Source organism: Lactuca serriola, chromosome 3, assembly GCF_051521515.1.
Source record: "Lactuca serriola cultivar US96UC23 chromosome 3, Lser_US96UC23_V15, whole genome shotgun sequence".
NCBI classification, from domain to species: Eukaryota; Viridiplantae; Streptophyta; class Magnoliopsida; order Asterales; family Asteraceae; genus Lactuca; species Lactuca serriola.
In genome coordinates, this window is record NC_136410.1 from 214933168 (window position 1) to 214952431 (window position 19264).

The 19264-nt window shown below is 39.1% G+C and overlaps 1 protein-coding gene across 1 annotated transcript; it reads right to left on the minus strand.

The window, feature by feature from the left end:
- Positions 1 to 1036: 1036 nt before the first annotated feature.
- On the minus strand, positions 1037 to 12031 carry LOC145096027 (uncharacterized). Its single transcript, XM_079033811.1, has 4 exons — positions 8834 to 12031; positions 1672 to 1869; positions 1382 to 1579; positions 1037 to 1192 (listed from the first exon to the last, which is right to left on the minus strand). Exons 1-4 carry the CDS (start codon positions 12029 to 12031, stop codon positions 1037 to 1039), a joined length of 3750 nt encoding a protein of 1249 aa, XP_078889937.1.
- Positions 12032 to 19264: the final 7233 nt, after the last annotated feature.

Below are 19264 nucleotides of genomic sequence, written 5' to 3' on the forward strand. Positions count from 1 at the left end.
ACACTCTATACATTACACCAAGAAATACATTATACTCTAATACAAGAGAATATACTAAAACAGAATGTGACATACTACTTCTTGATACGACACTTCACGGTGCTATCACCGTGTAACCAGAGTCTCCTGGAGGGAGAGTGGAAATTATGTGTATAGATCTATACGGGATAGACACTCCCACATCCCGATTGCTAGCTATAGTCCGAACCAACTAGGCCCAGGGGTGACAAAATGTCACCATACTATGTGTGACCTAGAGGGTCATCTGTTATTCGATCATCAATCAGCATGGTTACATACGAGTTCACATTCAAACCTTTAATTAACACATTAAGAATTAAAGGCAAAACAAACTCCCGAGGTGTATTGTACATTTAATACTACATGGAGTATGCATTTATTACATTCAGCCGGTAGTGACACTGCTGGGGTAAAACATTATTTTCCCAATTACTTTACATGAATGAAGTCTAAAACTATATTTTCATACTGGTAATTTCACTGGGAAAACTTTTACACTTTCAAAGGATCAAACATACTAATAACCGAGTCTTGGTAGAAGACTACTTTTGCTCGAAAATATAGGATTTTCTAGGGATCATACTATTTTCAAACATTGATAACAGCTATTGGATTACATGATTGTAAACACTTTTATACAAGCAATGACACTAAATACTTATGAGCTCACCAGCTTTATGCTGATACTCGCTTTCAAAATAACTTGTATTCTCAGGTCATCAGTAGACAGGTACAGATGCAACTTTTGAGAAGATGGAGCACATATAAGACTCATCTTTTATTTTGATTATACTTTTGGTGTCTTACAAAATGTACAGAACACGCTTGTGTTACAATTATTATATTAATGCAATGGATGTTGTTGCTTATCTTTACTACTATGCATTGTTATGATACTATACATGACGTCCTCCACCACAGAACATTTTCGCCGTTCTTGGTTTTGGGGTGTGACATTTCCAAATCACCAAACAAGTTTAAATATTATTCCAGACAACGTGAAGCAAGGAAAATATCACATACCAGGAGGAGGGACGGATGACCCTGTCCGAGAGGTGCTACCCTCAAGATGTTCTCCTTCAGCATCTAGGTCGTGGCACAGCTGGCGAAGGCCCTCCAATTCAAGCTCGCCCAAATGAAAGAGGGAGGCAAAATCTGTCTCCATAAACGTCTACACAGAAACATCCATGCCCTGAATCAGTTCCACCATACTGTTAGGGTCCTGTGGATCGAATCACCCGGAGGCTACCTGTTCCTTCACCGTATGCCTGCCTCCCTCCACACCAGCTGTGACATACACCACATTCATATGGTAAACTCCAATTGAGGACTAAGGACTCTCAATAATTCGATCAACTACCTGAACAATACCCTCCTGGAGCAACCACATCATATCCACCACCACAACCCGCCTCCTATGTTCCTCAGCAGCCAACTGTCCAGCCTGCTCCTTCACATGCTCCTCCAATAATCCTTTCTCCCCCTCCAAAGTATCCACTCTCCTTGCCAAACCCACCATTGAACCATCCAAACTTGAAAATTGTTCCTCCATGAACTCCTTCTCACAAGCCAAAAGATCATAATACTTTTCAAATATGCACTTTCCTTCCTCTAGCCCCAAAACTTGAAAACTGTTCCTCCATGAACTACCTTAACAATACCCTCCTGGAGCAACCACACCATAGCCACCACCACAGCCGACCTCCTATGTTCCTCAGCAGCCAAGTGTCCAGCCTGCTCCTTCACTTGCACCTCCAATAATCCTTTCTCCCCCTCCAGAGTATCCACTCTCCTCGCCAAACCCTCCACTAAACCATCCAAACTTGAAAACTGCTCCTCCATGAACTCCTTCTCACAAGACAAAAGATCATAATACTCTTCAAACGTGCACTTTCCTTCCTCTAGCCCCAACACCCTAGTCTGTAACTCATCTCGCTTGATACTAATAGATACAAGATCTACTGAATCTGAACAAACTTGATGAAAGAATCAAGCAGTGGCCACCAAAATAAGGAACAACCTGAGCTGCCACATACTAGAGATTGTTGGACATGTGAGAATTGGAGAGGAGCTCCAGAGCCTCGATCATGGCCAGAGGGAAAGCATGTCGGCCCTACACATACGTAGCAGGATGTTGCGCATGAAAGGACTCTCAAGTGAGCTCCCACTTTGGGATATAAAATCCAGGGGCCGCTCGGGGTGAAGACGAGGAACCTACAATATCATTATCCTTTATCGGAGGTGAAAAAAAATTAGACGTAGTTTGAAACTCAACCTCAGGCTCGTTACATGTAGTACCTGCATTAGGAGCGACAATATCCTATTGCTCCTTATTGGGTTTATGAGGTGGTTTAGTCACCTTTTCGTAGATTCCTTCTGACTATTTCGAAGTGTCATTACCAAGTATTTCTACCACCACGTCTAACTCCCTCAACCGAAAATCAGCCTTTCGCTTCTTATGGAGACGTCTGCCAACAGTGTTGGCATGGGTGTCCTTAGTAAGTGGGGAGTCTAACCAAGCTAACCTCCACTTGATAGCCGAGTGGTTCACTCCAATGGCCGTCTCCCTAGATGCCTCGTCCTCTGGATCAGGAGGCGAAGGGTTGTCGCGAGAAACCCCATCTATAGTGGTGTCAACCAACACCTAGCTAGCTTGAAGACCATATCCATGCGCCATATCAGTGGTAGGACTAGTAAGTGCCAGAGTATGATCAACGCTGACTGGTGGAGGAAGTGGTTCAATTAGAGGCACTTCCCGATACTAGTAGCTTCCCTAAAACCTGCCTCGCTCATATCGAAAGGAATGATTCTCTCGTGACCTGCAACAAAAAACAAATTAGGGGTGTGTATGGGGCGGTTTGGTTCGGTTATTGGTCAAAACCGAACCATAACCATTATGATTGGTTAATGTATTTTGATAACCATTGGGTATGGTTAATATTGGTTATGGTTAATGGTTTTTGTCGGTTAACGGTTTTGGTTAATGGTTATTATTGGTTAACCATAATATTCAAAATAATATAAATGGTGAAAGTATAGTTGCATAAAAAATGAAAAGAGAATACAAAAAGTCCTCGACACCGATGTTTGTAACTTAGCTTATAGTAATAGAATAAAATATGTACCTTTGATACTCAAAGTGAGATAACACATAGTCACATTCAAAATCAAAAACATTAAATAAAAAGTATAAAACATTAAAAAAATTGACACTAATAATTTCATATATTGATAATTGATATTAACATTAAAATAAAGTCAAACATCCATACACGTTAATAGCGATTAAATCAAAAACTATAAAATAAAATAGCTAAACATTTATATTACGTGTTATCTGGAAAAAAAATCAGTTATATACATTCAATGTGATTAAGTCAAAAACAGTAAATAAAAAGGACAATTTTTTTATAAAAATTCTTAAAATATCACAAAGTGGAGAAGAACCAAAATTTAACTTACCTAAAAGTTTTGATTATAAATTAAAAAAAATCCTTCGAATAGAACTATAAAGTCAAAACAATCTTTGATTAGGATTAACGGTGTGAGAAACCTCCGATTAGGATTATGAGTGTGAAGATTAAACTAATTGTGAATAATGTTTACAAATTATAGAATTAGCCGATTAGGAATTACAACATTAATCAATAATATCACTCAATGCATGATTGGAAAATTGTGTGTGTTTGCATGATCTGCGTGATCATCCTTTGATGGTTTGATTGCACGTTCGTCTCTTGATAATTAAGAATTAATGAATTATATTTTGAAATTTTAATGTGTCTTAAATGAGTTTGACTATATTATTTTATATATAATCCATAATTTTTATGTATTAAAATATAAAGTTAGCGGTTCGGTTAATAATGGTTCGGTTAACCTATAAAACCATAACCGAACCGTTTTTTATCGGTTAACAAAAATTAGAAACCGAACCAATGGTTTTTAAAATGGTTCGGTTATTATGGTTCGGTTATATTGGTTAATTTGGTTATGGTTCGGTTTTTCGGTTATTATGCTCACCTCTAAAACAAATCATATACATAAGGGGATTGGCAAGGCCTCGTCTTCATCTTGCCAAAATTTATGTTCAAGGGGGGGGGGGAAGGAGATGCACATTAACCATGCTTCTCCATAAAGAATTGGGTAATCATCCCACGTGCCCTATAAGCAATTCTTATCCCAACCGCAACCATCATAGAATCCTACCAATCCTCTCCATTGTAACAAATTCTTTTCAATTCGTTCAGCACGGTGTCGCTAGCCCGCTAGAGTTCAAGCTTCCGGTTAGAGAAAGTGATTCGGCGAGGATCGCCAATACCAACCAAGTTGCAGTTCTCCCATAGTCATTTGTCCTATCAGTTCTTCTTGGGGGCTCTCTAGTTTATGATGAACACATGGACACCATGCCGATCAGAGAACGTATGCACACCGGACAGTGCACGCCAGACGGAGTAGAGGAGTTAAAGAAGTATTTGAAAGCTTGTAATTGAGGGAGCACACCCAAAGATCGATAGGCCATCTCGAAACCATCTGTTTTGATAACAACATTAGGAGTTAGATTGTCAACAGAGAAGCCATGCTGGCTTATGACCTCATAAAAAAAGTCAGTTGTCGGCAACCGAAGACTTTGAGATTGGGACATAACCTTCCCTTTCGGAGGCCGAGAAATATGGGCACCCCTTCAAGGATATTGTACCCTGTGCTCAGGAAGAAAGCCAAATCACACCTACAGAGACTCGAAATCCTTTGGTGTGGGCTCAATTCCGGTGTTCGGCATTTCCGTTGTTTACCAATAGAAAATGCAACTGCAGGGAGAAACAAATGACAAGTAACAGATAAAAGAAAAGGAAATCATCCATGATAAGGGAAGTCTTAAATGCAAGGCGGGAAATTCATACAGTGTTCATGATGAAACCGTCTGCACAGACGACACCAACACATTAGTGGCTGTCAGAATCCATCTGCACCAATATGTGTCCAGATATATGATAGATCAATTTAGCTACTCTGCGAAAAAGTTGAGGCTTAGTAGTCTATGGTACTTGTAAACGTATCCCACTAGGAGTAGGGAAAAGATAACGGAGCCATCCCTTAACGATCACCTGGTCAATGATCGTCACTTGTTTAGTGTGGACTCTAGGCCCTCACCCTCATGGCCTAGTACTTATCCCTTAGTGGTAAGGCACCCAGGTCGACTCCAGGACAAGAAACCCTAGTTAACAGCAAGAAAAAATGATACCATTCGCCTCCTAGAGCAAAAAGTATAGGGCTCTAGGTGTTGCCCTCTAAAGATTCTACACCAATAGTAAATAATCACTAGTGGAGCACGATATGTCAATGGGATATCCCCACGTCCTGTTGGCTCAAAAGGGACAAAAAGGTATTGTCGGGATCCTGTACCCATGACGAAAGGTATAAATAGAACCCTTATCCTCCAATAGAATGGATCACCTCTTTCTCTATTTTCAATTAAACCCTTATTCTCTCATACCACTTCTGAGTAGAATGTCATATTCTGACATTATAGGGACATTCCCAATGATGATGCTTCGAATTTGTCGGAGGTAATGAATAAGGTGGCGATTGAACTTCCTGGTGAAGGCACTACACGGAAGGAGCCTAAGGTTGAGTTTCGAACTGCATCTGATTTTGCTTTGCCTCCGACGAAGGATAATGTTATTGCAGGTTCCTCTTATTCGTCCCTTACAACCCCTGGAATTTACATCCTGGAGTGGGGTCTCACTCGAGAGTCCTTTCTTATGCGACATCCTATTCCGTACGAGTGGGTTCGACATGCTTTCCCTCCATCCACAATTGAAGCTCTGGAACTCCTCCATAACTCTCACATGTTCAACAATCTCCAGTATGTGGCAGCTCAGGTCACTCCTTACTTGGTTTCCGCCACTTGGCGCCTTTGCTAGGTCAATTCAGATTCAGTAGAAAACCCAAACCCTCGATAAGAATTCAACGCAAGGTTTTAGGTCAAACTACTTAGTCGAGTTTTATTGTACATGGTACGAACCACAACTAAACATAGACTGATCACCTATGTTTAATTTTGGTCAGACTGATGCACAACTAAACTTGGATACGGTGTTTGATAGACTAAAACACCTGAAGATTCTAGAAGATTAAAGATAGGTCTCAGATCAGGATACCATCAACTCGGAGTACAAGAAGACGATGTTCCGAAGACAATATTTAGGACCTCGTGAATAGTGTTTTCAAACCGTACTTGGATAAATTTGTGACAGTAGTTATCGATGATATATTATATTCACGAACCAAGGAAGAACACGGTCAACACTTGCAAATAATCTTGGAACTACTAAGAAAAGAAAATTTGTATGCCAAATTCTCCGTATGTGAATTTTGGATTAGAGAAGTACAAATTTTTAGAACATGTAGTTAGTAACAAATGGTTTCATGTCGAACCTTCCAAGATTGAAGAAATTAAGAATCAGGAGGCATCAAAGACACCAACAGACGTGCGCTAATTCCTGGGACTTGCTGGCTATAACCGTAGATTCATAGATAATTTCTCCAAAATATCCAAGCCGCTTACCGAGAAGGATACGAAGTTCAACTTGGAAAACAAACAAGAAGCTGCTTTTTAGAAACTGAAGCAAATGTTGTGTATTGCACCAATCCTATCCCTTCCAGATGGGACAGAAGATTTTGTTGTATACTGCGATGCATCAAATCAAGGATTGGGGTGTGTCTTGATGCAAAGAGGAAAGGTTATCGCCTACGCATCATGACAACTTAAGGTGCATGAGAATAATTACACTGCCCATGATCTTGAATTGGGAGCTGTTGTTTTTGCACAAAAATTTGGAGACATTACTTATACGGTACTAAGTGTACTATTTTTACCGACCACAAGAGTCTCTAGCACATCTTCAACCAAAAATATCTTAATATGAGACAACGAAGATGGGTCGAATTGTTGAATGATTACGAATGTGAGATTCGTTATCATCTCGGAAACGCAAAAGTGGTAGCAGATTCCTTGAGCCGGAAAGAATATATTAAACCCCGTCAGGTACGAGCATTATGATACGTGTATGGGCTTGATTTGGTGAGTAGGGTAGTGCTTAGGTAAATTAAGAGAGAATAGTAACCACAAATGATATATGAATGGAAAGAAATGGATAGATTAGTAACAACTCAAGACCTATTAAGTTGTATACCGGTGAAAACAATCCAAGACCTATTGGATTGAGTTCGTATCAAGTCAAGAACACGTCCTAACAAGATAATTTTTGAATTATAACAATAATTCCAATTGAACAAAGGTTTTTTTTTCTTAAAAATTCGTCTATTACTTTTTCCATGCATAATTTGGCTTTATATGAAGCCTTTATTACAAATTTGGTGGTTACAAGCCAACCAACCAATTATTCATTAAAACTAGTAAATAGAAATTAAGGTAACTCTTGAAAGAACACAAAAAAAACGTCCATGAGACTTGTGAATGAAAAAAAACGGCTATGCTTCATTAAGGAGCCATAAGAAGCATTAAGGAGTCATCATAAGCATTAAAGTGTAACCCTAATCCACCAAAGAGTGTCAAAAACGGCTAGGAGGCTTTATGAAGCAAATAGTAACGTTTTTAGCACTTATGAAGCCTTAAAAATGTTGCCCTAGTCTTCATGCAACCCTAATTCAATTTGTGGGTTACCATGCACAACCCAACCATTGAGCCCAAACCACCTTCTAGCCCACTAGTAATCACTAATCCATCACATTTTGGGCTTTCATGATCCATGCATGGATCATCCCCTCCCCCTTTGAAAGGAATTGACCTCAATTCATCAAGTCCATCATCATCAAGATAAGGTGAAAGATCTCCCACATTAAAGGTAGCATGCACTCCATGGTCTCCTCCCAAATCTACCTTATAAGCATTATCATTGACACGTGACACCACTCTGTAAGGACCTTCAGCTCTTGGCATCAACTTGTTTTTCCTTTTGTTAGGAAAACGTTCTTTCCTCATATACACCCACACCAAGTCACCATCTTGAAAGACACGTGGTTTCCTATGCTTGTTGGACTTCTGTTTGTACAACTCATTCACGGCTTCAATCTTCTCACGAACTTGTTGGTGTAGTTTCATCATAGCCTTCAACTTGTCATTAGCATCCTTGTGAACCAATTCATCCTTTGGCAACGGAATCAAATCCAAAGGCATGTAAGGATTCACACCATACACCACCTCAAAAGGAGAGTGACCTGTAGCATAAGCAGGAGAACGATTATAGGCAAATTCAGCATGTGCAAGTTTGATGTCCCAATCTTTTTGAGTTTTGCTAACCAACCCTCTCAACAAAGCACCCAAAGTTCTATTAGTCACCTCCGTTTGCCCATCCGTTTGTGGATGATGGGATGTACTAAAAAGTAACTTAGTACCGACTTTCCTCCACAAAGTGTTCCAAAAGTAACTTAGAAACTTGGAATCCCTATCAGAAACAATTGTTTTAGGAATACCATGCAAACGAACCACCTCTTTAAAGTACAAATCAGCCACGTTAGATGCATCATTTGTTTTATGACATGGCACAAAGTGAGCCATTTTTGAAAACCTATCCACCACCACCATAATGGAATCCTTCCCCCTTTGAGTTCTAGGCAAAGCCATAATGAAATCCATGGACACATCTTCCCAAGGACGAATAGGAACCGGCAAAGGAGTGTAAACACCATGCTTGAAAGTTGTTTTTGCCATATGACATGTAACACACTTGCCCACTATGTTGGTTACATCCCCCAACATCTTCGGCCAAAAGAAATGTTCTTTAAGCACCTGCAAAGTTTTGGTAATGCCAAAATGACCAGCCAAACCACCGCCATGAGCTTCACGAATCAACAACTCCCGTATTGCATGTTTTGGGACACAAAGGCGATTGCCTTTGAATAGAAAGCCATCTTGAATCACAAATTCACCATTAGGACCACCTGCACATTTCAAAAACATATCTCCAAAGTCCATATCAGATTGATAATGGTCCTTTAGAGTTTCAAATCCCAAGAAACGAACATCCAAAGTCACCAACAACGAGTAACGCCTCGAGAGTGCATCAGCCACCACATTGCTTCTACCATCCTTGTATTTGCATGAGAAATGAAAGGATTGCAAGAACTCCACCCACTTTGCATGTCTTGTGCTCAACTTTTGTTGCCCATTGATGTACTTTAAGGATTCATGATCAGAATGCAAAATAAAATGATTTGCACGCAAATAATGACTCCAATGATCTAAAGCACGGACAATAGCATAAAACTCCTTATCATAAGTGCAATAATTCAAACGAGCACCACCCAACTTTTCAGAAAAATAAGCAATAGGACGTTTGGATTGGATCAAAACAGCCCCAATACCAACTCCACTTGCATCACACTCCACTTCAAATGGTTGAGAAAAATCAGGAAGAGCCAAAATAGGAGCATCACACAACAATGCCTTGAGTTTCTCAAATGCCTTTTGAGCTTCTTCTCCCCATGCAAAGACTCCTTTCTTCAAACAACCTGTTATGGGACTTGCAATGGTGCTAAAATCACGAACAAATCTTCTATAGAAAGAAGCAAGACCATGAAATGATCTAACTTCAGAAATATTAGTAGGAATAGGCCATGACTTGATTGCTTCAGTCTTGGATGGGTCCACGGACACGCCATTTCTTGACACCACAAAACCCAAAAATGCCACTTCTTCCACCAAAAACGAACATTTTTCTTGCTTCCCATAGAGTTTTTGAGCTCTAAGCGTCTCGAAAACCTGTTTTAAGTGCACCAAATGATCCTCCAAGCTCTTGCTATATACCAAGATATCATCAAGGTACACAACCACAAACCTGCCCAAAAAAGATTTTAGCACTTCATTCATTAGTCGCATGAAAGTGCTAGGTGCATTAGTTAGACCGAAAGGCATCACGGTCCATTCATACAAGCCATGTTTAGTTTTAAAGGCTGTTTTCCATTCATCCCCTTCACGCATACGAATTTGATGGTAACCACTTCTCAAATCAATTTTTGAGAACACAATAGAACCATGCAACTCGTCCAACAAATCATCAATTCTAGGAATAGGAAATCGGTATTTTATGGTGATGTTATTAACAGCCCTACTATCAACACACATCCTCCAAGAACCATCTTTTTTTGGAACCAACAAAACTGGAACAACACAAGGACTTAGGCTTTCACGAACATAACCCATTTTCATGAGTTCATCAATTTGTTTTTGCAACTCTTTTGTCACCTCCGGATTACATCTATAGGCAGCTTTATTGGGCAAAGGAGCACCCGGAATAAGGTCAATTTGGTGTTCGATACCACGGATTGGAGGCAAACCCGGTGGTAATTCGCTTGGAAACACATCTTGAAACTCCAAAAGCAAATCAGCAATAGCGTTTTCTCCATGCACCATCTTCTCCACCTTTGCATGCTCTTTGGCCACAAGCATGTAGATAACATCACCTTTGTCAAGAACTTGCTCCACCTCCCTTTCACTAGCAAACATAGAAAGATTTGGTTTTTTTACTTGTTTAGAATTCATGGACCTTATGGCCGTTGGGGACATGGGTTTTAACACAATTTTTTTATTATTGTGTTTCAACTCATATTCATTGCTCCTCCCTCTATGTAACACGTCCCTATCAAATTGCCAAGGACGCCCCAACAAAATATGACATGCATCCATAGGAATAACATCACACAACACTTCATCTTCATAAGACCCCATAGTTAGACCAACTCTAACCTGTTTTGTCACCTTTATTTTGCTTCCATCATCCAACCAATGAAGAACATATGGTTTTGGGTGGTTTGTAGTAGACAAACCCAATTTGATCACCATTTCATTAGAAGCAACATTAGTACAACTTCCACCATCAATAATCAAACTACACCACTTGTCTCTAACCAAACATTTGGTGTGAAACAATTGGTCTCGTTGATCCATATCAGCCACGGTTTGAACCCCTTGAGTTTTAAGGGTTCTAAGCACCAAAACTGTATCATACACCGGTGCTTCATACTCTACCTCCTCCTCTTCTTCCTCTTCTTGTTGTGTATCATAAAAAATACCCGCCAACCTCTCTTCTTCCTCCAACTCTTCACGACATTCAATGGCCTCCCTTAAAGTCACCACCCTTTTGTTTGGACAAGCATTTTGGTAATGACCAAAACCTTGACACTTGAAACATCTAATTTTCGCCAAACTAGTTTCTTTGGTACCACTAGTAAGTTTAGGAGCAACGGGAACACTACTAGAACCAGAAGGAGTAGAAACAGAATTTTGTCTATTGCTAGACTCGGGCTTGGACCACGACTTTGACTTGGGACTTTCGAGACTTGAACTTGAACTCCCACCATAACGTGCTTTGGCCTGCCCCTCCAACTTCAAACACAAACCACAAAGAGTTCCAAAATCAGCATAAGGATACAACTCCACAACATTGGCAATATTGTAGTTCAACCCTTTTAGAAAACGAGTCATTTTTTGTTCTTCAATTTCTTCAATATCCCCCATCAAGGTCAACTTCTCAAATTCATCAATGTATTCTCCAACACTCATTTTTCCTTGCCTCAAATCAGCAATCTTCTTGTAAGTGGCAATTCTATGAGTAGAAGGAACATATCTCTTTCTTAGCTTTCGTTTTAGAGAAAGCCAAGAACAAATTTTTTCTTTGCCTTCACGGGTTCTCTTGGCCTTAAGCCCTTCAAACCACAATGAAGCACCACCACTTAGCTTGAGAATGGCATACTTGCAGCTTTTTTCATCATCCACTTCTTTGAACTCAAACATTCTTTCAATCTTCCTTTCCCACTCCAAGTAGCGTTCAGGATCAGTTCCACCAACAAATTCAGGCAATTCAGACACCTTGAATTCTTCCACAACCCTATGTTCACCACGGCGGGGTTGCCTTCGATTTCCACCTTCTTGGATGTTTCTTAATGCTTCACGAAGATTTTGTAGGAACTCCGGATCATCAAAATCCATTATGCGCTCTGATACCACTTATGATACGTGTATGGGCTTGATTTGGTGAGTAGGGTAGTGTTTAGGTAAATTAAGAGAGATTAGTAACCACAAATGATATATGAATGGAAAGAAATGGATAGATTAGTAACAACTCAAGACCTATTAAGTTGTATACCGGTGAAAACAATCCAAGACCTATTGGATTGAGTTCGTATCAAGTCAAGAACACGTCCTAACAAGATAATTTTTGAATTATAACAATAATTCCAATTGAACAAAGGTTTTTTTTTCTTAAAAATTCGTCTATTACTTTTTCCATGCATAATTTGGCTTTATATGAAGCCTTTATTACAAATTTGGTGGTTACAAGCCAACTAACCAATTATTCATTAAAACTAGTAAATAGAAATTAAGGTAACTCTTGAAAGAACACAAAAAAAACGTCCATGAGACTTGTGAATGAAAAAAAAACGGCTATGCTTCATTAAGGAGCCATAAGAAGCATTAAGGAGTCATCATAAGCATTAAAGTGTAACCCTAATCCACCAAAGAGTGTCAAAAACGGCTAGGAGGCTTTATGAAGCAAATAGTAACGTTTTTAGCACTTATGAAGCCTTAAAAATGTTGCCCTAGTCTTCATGCAACCCTAATTCAATTTGTGGGTTACCATGCACAACCCAACCATTGAGCCCAAACCACCTTCTAGCCCACTAGTAATCACTAATCCATCACATTTTGGGCTTTCATGATCCATGCATGGATCACATTAACTATAACTATCCATTCTAACTTTACCGCACAAATTAGAGAAGCTCATCTTGAGGCTCTAAAAGAAGAAAACATCAAGAACGAAGCTTTGCGAGGAATGGAAAAGCAACTTATATGAAAAGATGACGAAATACAATACTTTATGAACCAAATTTGGACTCCTAAGTTCGGTGAAGTCAGGGACTTGGTTTTAGAAGAAGCCCACAAGTCCATATATTTCGTGCATCCAGGTTCCGACAAAATGTACTTAGATTTAAAAGTACATTATTGGTGGCCAAACATGAAGGCAGAAATTGCTACTTATGTGAGCAAATGTTTGACTTGTTCTAGAGTAAAGGTAGAACATCAAAAGCCTTAAGGTTTACTTCAACGACCGGAAATACCTGAATGGAAATGGGAGCAGATATCAATGCACTTCATCACTAAGTTACCTAAAACTCCTAGTGGGTTCGACACTATTTGGGTAATAGTCGATAGGTTGACTAAGTCCGCCCATTTCTTACCAATTAAGGAGAACGACAAGATGGAGAAGCTGACTAGAATTTATCTTAAGGAAATTGTTAGATTGCATGGAGTTCCAAATTCTATTATTTCTGACTGAGATAGTAGATTCACATCACGATTTTGGCAATCTCTACAAAAATCCTTAGGAACACCTCTAGAGATGAGTACAGCTTACCATCCATAGACTGATGGTCAGAGTGAGAGAACCATTCAGACTTTAGAAGATATGCTCCGAGCCTGTGTAATAGACTTCGGAATTGCGTGGGATACTCATTTACCATTAATTGAGTTTTCCTACAACAATAGTCATCACACCAGCATCAAGGCTACACCGTTTGAGGCTCTTTATGGACAAAAATGTCGTTCCCCAGTGTGTTGGGCAGAAGTCGGAGACACGCAGATGGCCAGAGAACATACAGGCGATGCCTTACGTACTAGACCAGAAATAATCCACGAGAAAACTGAAAAGATCGTGCAAATTAAGGATCGATTAAAGGTTGCACGTGATCGTCAAAAGAGCTATGTTGACATAATACGTAAGCCTTTAGAATTCCAAGTTTGAGAAGGAGTAATGTTGAAGGTCTCTCCTTGGAAAGATATAAATCGATTCAGGAAACGAAGCAAACTAAACCCACGATATATAGGACCAAATCTAGCAAGAATTGGTTCTGTCGCATACCAACTCAAGTTACCTCAAGAGCTAAGCTATGTACACGATGTTTTTCATGTGTCAAATCTCAAAATATGTCTATCCGATGACACTCTTGTTGTACCTCTCGACGAGATACAAGTCAATACCAAACTCAACTTTGTAGAAGAACCTGTCGAAATCTTTACGAGGACCTGAATATTCTTGGGAATATCAGATGAAACAAAAATACCCCCAACTATTTAAAAAAATCCCTTCCACAAAATAAATTTCGGGATTAAATTATTTTAACGGGGGGAGAATGTAACACCTGTCAAAATTAGGTCAATAACAATCACATGTGATTATGCCAATCATGTAATGTGATTTTGTTAAACTAGTAATGTGATAAAACTACTATGTAATTCATGTTAAAGTATGAACTTTCACGATACAACTCAAAGTAGACGTTCATACGATTACAAAAATATAGAGAACATCTAAATCTGACTTCGCGTGAAGAAGTTATGATAAATTCTAACGCTATAATGCCTTATAACAAGAGGGATTTAAAATAGACTTAGAATTAGCTATCGGAGTCTAAAAGAAAGTCATAGTACTCGGAATTACCAACGCGTGCATATAAAGAATGCCGAAAACAGAGTTCGTATGCAAAACTTATGGCCTTCCGAAGATGCAGATGTCAGAAACCCTAATTTGACTGAACTCACGACGTGAGCATAAAAAATTCACAACGTGAGGAGTCAACAGAAACTAATCGGAGCTAGAAAATACGCGTTAAGGCTATGGGATGACTCATGGAAGTTCACGATTGTTGGATTAATGTCGAAGTCCATAAACATAATTGGTAAGACTTGACTCGACCCGGCATGGTCCATTTGGGTTGCATGGCATCATGAACTTGGATAGACTATAATGAGAGAAATAAGACACTTATGGTTATTAATATATTATAAGCTCTAGTATATTAATAATAAGAATAATAAGATTATTTAATTAGTATTGATCAAGAATTAATCTAGGATTAATTAAGTGATCAAAAGAAGACTAATTAAATATATGGGTTGATTGTGTAAATCATCCATACTTGTATAGTGGGCTAATGCTCCATGGATAATCAAGTTGGGCTAAAACCCATAGGATGGTCCATGGATGCTCCATGGTGTATTTGAACCCATGGATCCAAGGAAATGGAAAGTCATGACAATTAGGGTTTACCCTAATTGTAACACTATATAAAGATCTTATTCTTGACAAAATCGGCCACTACTATCATTCTAGAGAAGGGCTAGCCGATTTCATGAAGTGTAGATTTCTCTCATGTTATTCCAAGTGTATTTGGTGTTGTGTGAACCATTTGAGGTGTCACACTTGGGGCACTAGGCACTCAAGCTTCATGAAGACATTCTACATCAAAGAGGTATGTATTCTATCTTGTTACTCTCATTGTTTTGTATGCTAGATTAGGATAATACCTTGGAAGTTCTTATTTGCATGTATAATAGAGAAAACATAGATCCAAGGTATTTAGGGTTGGATGTACACTTAGGAGTGTTAGAATGCTCAAAACCCAACAACGATGTGAACCTATCATGTTCACGACGTGAATGGCCCCAGAACACCCTATAAATAGCGATCAAAGCGCATTCAATCCTTACACCTTCTCCTTTCATTCTCTCTCGTTTCCGAAGGCCGTTTTCCCTTCTCGAGCCTGACAACGACGAGAATCTGACCGTTTAGATTCTATAATTACGCTACTATGGTGAGTTTCACGGCCCCACTTTTCTAATAATTTCATGGGAAAACGCATGGTAAATATCGTATATACGTTACTATTATGTTTATATGATAGTATATTAGTATCAACATAAATAGTTATAATAACCGAGATTTAGTTGTTCTAAATATAATATTTTGAATATATACAACTATTATCAACTTATCGGTATGTTAATTTACTAATGTAGATCTTGAGTTATACTTAGGATTCTATATATATTTTGTGTGTGATATAGTGTCGAAGTTATATTCGGAAGTTCTATATGTTAAGTTATAAAGTATGTTGCTATTATTGGTTTTATGTCAAGATAAAACTGGATATGTTATATGTTGTTATTGTTAGTTTTATGTTAAGATAAAAAGTAGTATTGTTATTGATAGTTTTATGTCAAGATAAAACTAGGAACGCTATGTGTTGTTATTATTGGTTTTAGGTCAAGATGAAACCTGGTTATACTTCAAGATATAGTTGTTATACTGCCTAAATGTTATGAAGTTAGGAGTAATGTTTAAAAGCATAGTCTAGTGACTTAGGGTTTTATACTTGAAAATGCTTTTGTTGTTAGAGCTATAGGAAGCCATCAAAGTCTACATGAGCTACCTCATTCATCAACTAAGATTGGGGATCTTAGTGGAAGTCCTCTAACCTGTAACCGTTAATCCCGTGTGAGCGAGGAAGTCGTGTATGAATAAGAAACGGGTTGACGACCCCACTCGTGGTTGTTAATTACAACCCAAGACAAGCGAGTGACGATTCGTTCCTTTTATTTTTATTCTGGCGTCAATGAAGCGCGCGGTGTTTGTTTCTCATGGTAAATCATGAGTGTATTGTTTCTCATGGTAAATCATGAGTGTATTGTTTTGTCAGAGGTTTTGTTGTCAAGCAGCGGTTACGGACTCATGGTAGCAAATTGTTAGAAGCATTATACTTTGTTGTTATACAAGTATTAATGTTAAGTAAAAGTTTCCCCCTACTTATTCCCTAGGTACTACTTGTATATTAAGTAGATAATTATACCTAACACACATACTTGTATAGATTTGAAATAGATTTATACGTAGCGGTTTTACTCGTATAGAATTGAAATAAGATTTATACGTAAAATTTTCTTTTGTATGGCATTACAAACACATATATTCATAGTATATGAGACTTATAGGTAAACTACTTATTTTGTAATTAAACATTTATACCTAGGATATATATACTAAATTTTTGAGAGTCAAAATGATACTTTCAAAACTTTACTTTTGAACTTGTAAAATGTATTATTTTTATATGGAGTCAAAACCTTCGGACTCACCAACTTTATGTTGACGTATTTTAAATTGCATGTGTTTTCAAGAAGTTGATAACTATTATACGAGAAATGACATTACACTACCCGGTGTTTCCACCGACGGCCGGGGTGTGACATCGATCTCACCTATTTGGTTATTGCAGCTGAATCAGCGATGATTTGGCACACTGGAGAAGCAAAGTTGATTGGTGGATCTGCTTCCAAACCTCTATGGACATAGGCAATGGCAATTAAAGGCATGCCATGATCGAAAATTTTGATCATAAGAGAAAGGCAAAGTCCAAAGTAGTTATGTGTGCTATTACAAAAGAGTCAATTTGCTTTCGTTGCCAAGAGAAGGGGCATTGGAGACGAAGTTGCCCTATCTATCTGAGATCTCTAAGAGATGGGGGAGTCAAGATGTATGGCTCTTCTTCAGGTAAAAATCTACTATCTAACTCCATTAAGTTCCTATTCATTGATTCTTAATACATAATGTGATAAGATTACATTTAAATGTTTTGCAGGATCAGAGAAAAGAGAGGAAGCTTGATGAAAGAGCAAGATGAGTCTGATCACGTTGATCACCATCGCATGGATTCGAAGATCATATTTTGACCTTAGAAAGTGATGAGTTATTAATTAACTCTTTGATCGATTAGATCTTTGTAACAGGTATGCGATGAACGTAAAACAAGAACGATAAATCTGCTGAACAATAATATTCTAATCGTTACTAATCGTCCTCTCGTTCTAGGATGCATGCAAGCATCTATATATACTAAACCCTACAAAACTCACGGATGGATAGGCCCATACCGGAGATATATATTGGACTACTAACGAGCCCAATAGACGCAACACAAAATACGACCCAACAATCTCCCCCTTCGCGTCAAATTGGAGCGAGACTACTTCTTCTTCTTACTTGGGCCAGCAGCGGGAGCCTTCTTTACGGTATCAAACAGACGAGTGATAAGAGCAAGGATAGTCTGTCTGAACCGAATGTACCATTGAATCATATCATCAAAGTACTTGATATCATCCACTGTGTTCTGCTTGCATCGATGGATGATCCCTAATACGTGTTCCAAACATGCAGTGGTGTAGAGATGTTTGTCTGCCAAGGCGAAAAGGCATTTTTGTCCTTCGTTCCTGGTAAACATGACGAAGTTTCTCTTTGGGTGAATCTTCCCCATCTGCATCATGTTGAGATCATTGGTAGAGCCAACAGGGGATATGGTAGGCTTCTTCTTAAATACGCTCGCAATCTCCTGATCCATCAAAGCAACTTCCATGATATAGCATACAAGCATCCTCTTAAAATGGTCGATGATCGGACCATATTCAGCTTCGTTTGTAAGAAGGATGTTGTGCAAGATAATCCAATCATGGGGATTAAGGTTGGGAAGATCTGCAAGTGAGATGGCATGTTCGGCTTTGGCAGATCCCCTTAGTACCTTGAACTGAACGTTGGTGAAGTTGCCTTCCCTGTACGGCTTCTGGACCCGAACATTGACAATTTTCTGAGTGCTCCAAGTCTGGTATTGGGGTTGAGCGGCCTTCAGATAAAATTTGATTAAGTCCCGATCAACCTGTGGATGAGGATGAGGGAACTCTGCAATGTTGTCAAAGGCATGAAAAACAAACGCCTTTCGGGTCAGTGGCATGTCAAACTGTGAGTCAACAGTGTTAGAACGATCTAAAGAGATCACAGGTTCTAGCCACAAGATACTTGGTGTGTCAATGACTTCTTTAATCAGCCTTTCAAGAGTCCACGGAGGGAAAAGAGTTTTCCTGCTCTCAAGAAGATCGTGGGCTTCTTTCTGTCTTCTTTCGGCTTCTTCAGCCTCTCTAGCCACACGAGCACTGATGTCAGCCTCTTTATCTCGACCTTGACGCTTCAGAAGGTCGGCAATTGTCTCTTTATCATCATCATCACTCTCCTCAGCAATATTTTTGCCTTTGTCTTTCACACCAGAACCGGAGGCTTGCCCTACTGGAGGAGGTTCGGTTGTGTGAGTTGCTGAAGTAGGAGGTGGTTGAGACACTTGTTCTTTTTCTCCCCCTTGTTTCGGAATGGACACGAAATCAAGGAGCCCCTCAATTTTGCTGAGTAGAGAAAGGGCGGGAGCGAGCTTTTCTGCAAGGGTACGGCGTACTGAATAATTGATGATTGGGTCATGTGCTTCAAGGATATTGGAGATAGCAGAGTGGACATCCGAAACACACGATTTAACCACCTCTCTTTCAGATCGAAGACAGTCAATC